The sequence below is a fragment of the Rhinopithecus bieti genome, unplaced genomic scaffold, assembly GCF_001698545.2.
Source record: "Rhinopithecus bieti isolate Rb0 unplaced genomic scaffold, ASM169854v2 scaffold_35856, whole genome shotgun sequence".
In the NCBI taxonomy this organism is placed as follows: domain Eukaryota; kingdom Metazoa; phylum Chordata; class Mammalia; order Primates; family Cercopithecidae; genus Rhinopithecus; species Rhinopithecus bieti.
In genome coordinates this window covers 1,309,480-1,317,305 of record NW_016815820.1, presented here as the reverse complement: position 1 = coordinate 1,317,305, position 7,826 = coordinate 1,309,480, and the positions used below count along the sequence as shown (strand labels likewise).

Genomic DNA, 7,826 nt, shown 5'->3' with positions numbered 1-7,826 from the left:
TTATTTTCGTCTTTTTTATTAACATCATATATAAAGATGAGTCCAGTAAGAAAGCAGAAATGAGAAGGCTGGGAGGGGGTGGGAGCTGGCTTTGCTTCTCCCTCCCCCGGCCCGGTGGGACTCTTGGAGACCTACCATGTCTCTCTTGGCCCCTGCACCTCCCACAAAACCCAAATCCAGCCGGAGCCCACATCTCTCAGCTTGAAACACACAGGGAGATCCGTCCAGGAGGAACATGGCCACATAAATAGGAAACCACAGCAGGGAGGAGGCTGCTTCTCTCTGTTGCTCTTAAAAAAAATACTTACTATATATTTATATATATAGCTACAGTCTTCTACCTCTCCTTTTTTATTCGATGTTTTACTGCATCGGGGTGGAGGAAAGTCAGCTTTGATGGGATGTCTGGGTCAGGGAGGGGCAGTGCCACCAGCCCTCCAGGCAGTTACCCCTTCCTCCTAAAGGCACAAGTTCTAACTCTCCCCTCCTCTCCCATGCACCTCACCCGACATTCTCCAGCTCGGAGCAATCTGTTTCCAAGGCCACCGGAAAGGAGGTGTTTGGGGGTTTGTCTTGCCTAGTATGTCTCTTTGGAGATTTGGGGTTTGGCACCAAAACTGCCAACTTACTGGAGGAGTAGAGGAGGTGAGGTGGGGGCAGGGACAGAACAGAGGCACCTTTGCAAGGGGAGACTTGGCCCTATCTGTGAACAATGCCCTTTGTTTTCCTATTTTTCAACAGCTTTTAAAACCAAAGTTGTGCAAAGTCCTGGACGTGGAAGAAATAAGTCCTTAGGAAAAACGTCTGAGACCCACCCCTCCTCTCAGAACGGAGGAGGGGGAGAGAGATGGCTCCTTTAGTTCTTTCCTCTAAAGCCACAAATATTAAAAGATTCCCTCACTTAGGGGGTTTCCTTTGGTTTCACCCTCAAATCTTAAATGAGGGCTAGAAGTGCAGGGCGGGGACCAGTTCAGGTTCCCACCCGGAGTCCTCGTCACGATGTCCACTGTCTTTTCGGCAGAGGGGCCGCTCAAGCAGGGGGAGACCACCAGTGGCTCAGGAGGAACTAGGCCTGGCAAGTTATAAGATCCACAGCGCCAGGTGCCCCAGCACAGGCGGGACCCACCTCCACACTCTCCCCCATCCCAAGGTCTCCAGTCTGGGAACAGGCACTTAGTTTAAGAAGCTGGAAAATGATGAGCCATTTAAAGCCAATCCAGGCTCCTGGAGCAGGTAGGGGAACGGCTGTCCCCACTGGGGTGGAATGCCCCCACATCTGGAGGGGCACCCCAGTGTCTAGGCAGAGGGAGGGAGGTTCAGGGGGCATCCTTGGTCCATGCAAATGTCATCTGGAAGCGCTTGGATCCCTGGAGGAAGGGGCAAGGGAGGGGGAAAGGGAGCTCCTTTTCCCTGTGCTCCTCGATGATTCCTGAGTGGCTAGGACGGAGGCGCCTTCTGCCTGGTCCTGGGGTCCTTTGTCAGGGGTGCAGGTCAGGTGGGTGCTCAGTACACAGCCCCAGGGTTGGGCGGGGGCCCAGGGGAGGCATGGTGCAGGGTGGCAGGCTGAGGCGGCTGCTGCTGTAAGTGGGGTCCACTCAGGTTCTGTGCGTGGTACCAGGAGTTGGTGGGGTCGTCCAGGTAGCTGGGGGAGGCACTGTATGGGAGCGGCGGGGGCAGCTGACTGCGGGCAGGGGCCGGAGTCGAGTGGGAGGAGGTGTCCCAGAGGGCGGGTGACGGTGGTGAGTTGCAGGCCATGGAATCGCTGTTATTGGGACTGTGCTCCAGCGGCACCTCCCCGTTCTTGTAGAGTTTCTTGAACTTGGAACGGCGGTTCTGGAACCAGATTTTCACCTGGGCCAGAGAAGAAAGGGGTAGCTAGTTAGCGTCTCAGAATGCTAAAACAAAACACCCTAGGAAGAACCCAGCCAAGAAAAAGCAAGGCCAGAACCCAATTTCACGTAAGAATCAGGCAAAAAACAGGCCTCCTGACTGCCAGGACACCAATCGTTTCTTCCATCTGGGGTAGAATTGTGACTAGGAACATTCAGCTGCCTGGGTCCAAATTCTGCTCTGTCACTTATTAAGTGTGACCTTGGGCAAGTTATTTAACCTCTCTGGTTCTTGCCTTCCTCTTGTCTGCAAAATGGGGATGAGAACAGCACTATTACCTGCCTCATAGGGTCACTCTGAGGCTCAAATAAGGTACGATGTATAAAAAACTTAGAGCAGCCTGGTATATAGTAAGCACTTAATAAAAAGCGGTTGAGGTGGGAGATGGGCGGTTTGTAGCATTTCATTCACATTAGACACCCATAAGCAGAGGTGCACAGATACACAGAGACAAACACACCCACATACACATCTCCATACCCAGCCACGCTCCCACTCACAGCCTCACACACAGACGCCAGACGATAAAAATACACGCAGACACAGATACACCCAGATAAGCACCCCACAACATGAGCACCCACATTCACACACTCAGGCGTGGAGAAGTCCTCCTGGGCTCAGGTTAGATAATGGGGGTGACCTGGGGACTCAGGAGCAGGTGAGCCATGATTCCCCAAATTTCCCCTGGGGTATCTCCCCCTCCCCCTGCCACTCCCCACTCCATGACTGATACAAACAATGAATCAGCTCCTCACCAGGTGACCCAGATTCCCGGCGGATGGGGCCCCACGCAGCCACAGCCACAGCCACAACCTAGGCCCGCCTGTCAACACCTGGAGGGAGGCAGGCATCCACTGCTCCTCCCCTGAGCAGTGACAGGCCGCTGGGGGCTTGAGGGACTGGACGAGGTGGGGGTAGGACACTCACTTTTCAGTCCCCGTCTCCTTCAGATAGGGAATTTGGCCTCTCTGAGTATTCAGGTGCTGAGCAGGAATGTGGTATTTTCATGCAAGCACACATTTCTGAACATGCATTCAGAACGCACATGCATTCAGGGCGCACAGTCACACACACGTGCCCCCATCGTTATGCACAATGACCCTGGCAGGATCACACTCCCTATGTGAGCATCCTCCGGTGCATGCAGACCCACACAGCACGTGTGCAAACACACACTCGCCTATACACGCACACAGTCAGTTTACACACATGCCTAGCCTGGAGGGAAAACACGATGTGGACTCCTACTAAGTGAGCAGCGCTGCTGGGGGACTTGGGAGTTGGGGGTTCTGGAGAAGGGGAAGGAGAGCACCTCTCTCTGGGACAGACATACACAGTTGCACGGGTTCACAACTATTCTCACTTGTACACGTGCTAACGCAGAACCTTCCGACCGAAATTGAACCTCGCAGGCCCCCATCCCTCAGGCAAGAGTTCCAGGACCCCGCAGGACCCTTCAATGGACAGCCAGGCTCGGCAGCGCCCGGGAAACTACGGGATCCCGGGCGCCCCCACGGCCCTGGTCAGCCAAACACCAACCTGTGTCTGCGTGAGGCCCAGCTGCGCAGCCAGCTCGGCGCGCTCGGGCAGCGCCAGGTACTGGGCCTTCTGGAAGCGGCGCTGCAGGGCGGCCAGCTGGTAGCTGGAGTAGATCGTACGCGGCTTTCGGACCTTCTTGGGCTTCCCATTCACCATGCGCACCTCTGCTTCCGGCTCCTCCTTCACCGACACTGCGGGGAACGCACCGGGCGGGAGAGGGGGCGGCTCAGCCTCGGCCTGCGACTCCAGCGACCCTCCAGGGCCCGGCGGGACGCCCCTCCCTTCCGCCCCCCTACTCGCCGCGGGATTCCCGGCCGCCCGCGGCCCTGGAAGGCAGCCGCGGCCACAGAGCCGGACCCGGCCACGGCCCACGACGTGGCGCTCCCAGTTCCGCGCCCGGCCTCCGGAGCACTGTCCCCGGCGCCAGCCGCCGCCTGCGCGAGGACCGCCGCGGCTTCGCTCACGACGCCTTCCCGGCTCGCCTCCCAGCTTCGGGGCTCCTCGCCGCCCGGCTGCTGGCTGCCCCCTTCCCAGCCCTATCTCGTCGTCGCTTGTTTCTCTCGCTCCTTCCCGCCCATCCCCCGCCCTTTAAAAAACTTTTCATTTTTGAATCGCTTTAGGTTTTCAGTAAAGTCGCAAGGATAGTGCAGACTTTCTTTCCCTGTCCCCCTTCCTCTCCCCTTCCTTCTCTCCTTCCTTTCCTGTTTCTTCTGTCCTTTCTCTCACTGTCTTTCCACACTTCTCTCTTGCTGCCTCACTTTTCCCTTTTTCAGCTTCTCTGCCTCTCAGTTGCTGCTTCCCTCCGCTTTCCCACAACTTCCGTGGGTCCCTCTCATTGCCCCCTCACGTCTCCTAGTCTCCCCATCCCTTATCCAAAGGAGAGCCCCTAGAGTTTCCAGCCCCCGCCGCCTACCCCCAAGCCCTCTGCGACCTGATCGAGAATCGCCTGCTGAAATGCCCACGAAATCACCTCGATTCGGAGATTTCCTGACAACCCACAGCCCTCCCCTTCCTCTCTCAGCTCACCCCGCTCCTCATCCGGGACCGCGGCGCACCGCGCACATCGCGCCCCAAATGCTCGCAGACCCGGGGCTGGAAGGTCGCCTGGTCCCTCTGAGGGTCATCTACGCCAACTTCTCTAACTCCAGGCGGTACTTTTCTTAGAAGTTTTCCTAGATTTTAGCTTCCAGTCCATGCCTTTTCCTCCCTCGGGAACCTTCCAGTGTCTCCCACTGTCCTCGCGACCCCATGGCCCTCACCTGGGTCCTGGGCTGGCAGCGGCTGCTCCCTGTACGCCCCGTATTGCCGGTAGGAGGCTCCGTAGGTATATTCCGACTTGGGCGAGTAAGCACCCGTGCCTGCAAGCCCATTGAGATTGAATTGGTGGTGGTAGGTGTAGGGGTTCACGGTCTGGCCATAGGGTTGGCCCGAGTAGTAATCGTGCTGGGGAGCGCTGTAGTAGCCCAGGTCAGTGACAGAAGACTCGGGCAGGGTAGGCGAGTCCTTGGAGCCCGCATGGCAGCTAAGGGAGCTGGAGATGTCGGTGAGGATGCTGCTGAGCTTGCGATCGAAGGAGCCACTCATCCTGGCGGGCACTGCACCTCCCCAAGGCTGGCCTCCGCGGAGGACAGGAGCGGACCGGAGCGCAGGAGAGGCGGAGGAGACGAGGCAGGGGTGTGTGTCCAGAGGGCGAGGGGAGGACCCGGCCGAGTCTGGGGGAGGGGGAGGCCGAAAGGCGCTTACACCATTGCCTGCCGTCAGGCGGTCGCTGCGCGCCTCTCCTCGCGTCCCAAGCCACAGTCAAATGCTGCCAGCTCCGCCCGGCCAGCCGGTTATAGACTCAATAGTGGAGTCGCCGAGGGAGGCTCCTACTCGCTGATTGGCTGCAAGTCTTGCCTTCCAGGCAAAACACGCTCTTGCTCTTTCGCTCCTGTGCGCGCTCTCTCTCTCTCTCTCTCTCTCTCTCTCTCTCTCTCTCTCTGCCTCTCCCCCTTTTCCTTCTCTCCTCCCTCCTCTCTCTTCTCTTTCCCCAGTCTTTGTTTTACTCAAAACACACACACACACACACACACACACACACACACACACACACACACACACCCTCCTTGCTACTCTTGTAGCTCTAGCCCAGATAAGTTCTCTGAAGGAGGGGTGTGGAGGTGGAGGGGAAGGGTTGCTCTGCAGAGCCCCCAGGATCTGTCAGCCTGTTTCTCTGGCTGGGGGATGAGAGATGGGCTTAGGTGAGGTGGGGAAGGAGGGAGTTTGCCTATTGGGTGTTTGTAGAAAGAGATGGTCTAAGGTGGGGTATGGTTTGTGTGTGCACGCGTGTGCACGCACTGTGCAAATGACAGGCACACAAATGTACCCAAAGTGGTGAGGACTCAGGGCCCCTGAAAATGGTGTCTCTTCAAATCAGAAGAAAAGGAAAACACCTTTTAGGTAGAAGAGAATGTTTGAATATACGATATTAATATATTATCTTAATAGCAATGCAGTCATTGCTATATTATTGTATTACATAATTACAAAAATGTAATTTGAAAAATTTTCTTTTTATGGAGGAAGGTGCCCACCAGGCAAAAGTGCCTTGAGCCTATGAAAGACATAATTTAGCCCTAAGAGGATCCTATTGGAGAAGGGGAAGCAGGCCTGTGTGGATTTAGGGGTTGATGGGAAAGTGCAGCCTGTCCGGTGATACCAGAACTATCTCCAAAGCTATGTGTGTGCAGTTTCACAGATGGCCCAGTCTTGCTGAAAGGAGCAAGGGACCTGGGGTCCCCACGATGTTGGGTGGGCACAGGCTGTCTCCGTGACTGTGTGCTTCAATAAGTCTGAGGGCAGATTCTGTGTATCATGGGACAGCACTGGGGACTGGGGACACTTTTGGGGATCGGGTGCATGGGACGAGTGTACCTGGGGTGTGTGATGTGAGGATTTCATGTGTTCCACAGTATCCACAGATGTACATGCGTGCAGGAGTGTGTGTGTGTGTGATGCAGGCAGCGTGAGTGGAGGGCCATCCGAGTGTGGATGTATGGTTTAGGCAGATGTGTCTAGACCTCTCAGTACCGTCCTCATCCCCAGTAGCTGGGAGCTGTACTGCTCCATTGAACTCCTCCCCCACCAGAAAAGCCCTGAAGAATGGCCCCCCTCCATGGGGACCCTCAGTTTTTAGTCCTGTCTAGCCCACAAGACTGGGCCCCCTGGGTCATGCTAGCTGTTCCCAGCGTCTAGCTCATTCCTCCCTCCCACACCCCATTTTGCTCCTCGCCTTTCTCTGGGGGAGATAATCCAAATCTCAGTTCCCAGCCTGCTCCGCTCGCTACCCCCTACCCCGTGTCCACGCGCCCTGCCTCGCCGGGCGAACGCAGTGCTAGCGCGCCACCTCGTGGTTCCTGCGAGCTCTGCAGCTCCCCAGCCCAGCGCCTGGACGAGCCCCAGGGAGGGGTCTCCTCCGAAGACCCTGCCGGGCAGAGCAGTGTACAGGGGGCTGTATGCCCCTTTCCAAAGTCAGACTCGCGTAGCAGGCTTCCGGCGGTCCAAAGGGCGTTGAGAGTTGCAGTTGGCAGAAACAGAGGGCACGGTCCGCGGGCTGAGGGGCAGGAGTGGGTGCCCGCCTGGTCTGGGCCACTCCCGGAGGCCGCCGCGTGGGAAAGGTGGGGGCGGGGGCAGGCCAGGGGAGCGCTATCTGTCTGTCTATCTGCGCGTCCCCCCAGCGCCCAGCGCCCGCCGCTCTGAGCCCGTGGCGGGGCGAGTTGCCACCCGCTCCGGGTGCCCTCTGTTCTGCTGCCAAGAGGGCGCCAAGAAAGCCTGCGGCGTTGGGGGCAGGAAGGGCACTGGGCGGGCCGGCTCCCTCCCAGGATGGGAGCGGGGGTGGCATTGAGGGCCTGCTTTGGAGCTCCCCCCGCCCCGCCCCGCCCCACAGACTGTGCCCTCTGTTTTCACTAACTGCAGCTCCCCTAGAGAACAGACAGCATGGGGCGAGCCCTTCTCAGGGGTTCATCCGTTCATTCATTCATCAGCCGAGATGGAGAAGGGGCCGGCGACTTAGAGCTGGGAATCTACCTCCCTCCCTCCCAGGCCCTCACAGAAGCCCTGGCTCCTGAGTAAAGAGAATGAGCCCTAGGCTGAATTCTGGAATCCTGGAATCTTGAAAGGGCAGTGGTGGTGGATTATACTAGGATAATTTCTAAGCTCCACTCTGCTCTGAAATTAGAAGAGCTCTCAAAATGGTTCATAGTTCACAGGAACTGCAACAGTAGGAACTTAAATAAGCAATTAAACAACTGTTTGCTAATGTGAGGTTAGCACATCTTCCCCCTACCCCCATTGCATGACATACTCCAAGATGCCAGAGTGGGCCCATCCACTTCACCACTACCTTCCAGATACCC

General features: G+C 57.1%; 1 protein-coding gene across 1 annotated transcript; it reads right to left on the bottom strand.

Moving 5' to 3' along the window:
* DLX3 (distal-less homeobox 3) lies at positions 1 to 5,241 on the bottom strand. Its single transcript, XM_017853869.1, has 3 exons — positions 4,692 to 5,241; positions 3,433 to 3,623; positions 1 to 1,851 (listed from the first exon to the last, which is right to left on the bottom strand). Exons 1-3 carry the CDS (start codon positions 5,014 to 5,016, stop codon positions 1,504 to 1,506), a joined length of 864 nt encoding a protein of 287 aa, XP_017709358.1. The 5' UTR covers positions 5,017 to 5,241; the 3' UTR covers positions 1 to 1,503.
* Between the last annotated feature and the right edge of the window lie 2,585 nt (positions 5,242 to 7,826).

What these genes read in the sequence shown, in the direction of transcription:
- DLX3 (XM_017853869.1), bottom strand. Translation starts at nt 5,016, where the DNA reads ATGAGTGGCTCCTTCGATCGCAAGCTCAGCAGCATCCTCACCGACATC. An exon ending in GCTGCCAGCCCAGGACCCAG is followed by an intron (nt 3,624 to 4,691) that starts GTGAGGGCCATG and finishes CGTTCCCCGCAG; the next exon opens with TGTCGGTGAAGGAGGAGCCG. An exon ending in TGGGCCTCACGCAGACACAG is followed by an intron (nt 1,852 to 3,432) that starts GTTGGTGTTTGG and finishes TCTCTGGCCCAG; the next exon opens with GTGAAAATCTGGTTCCAGAA.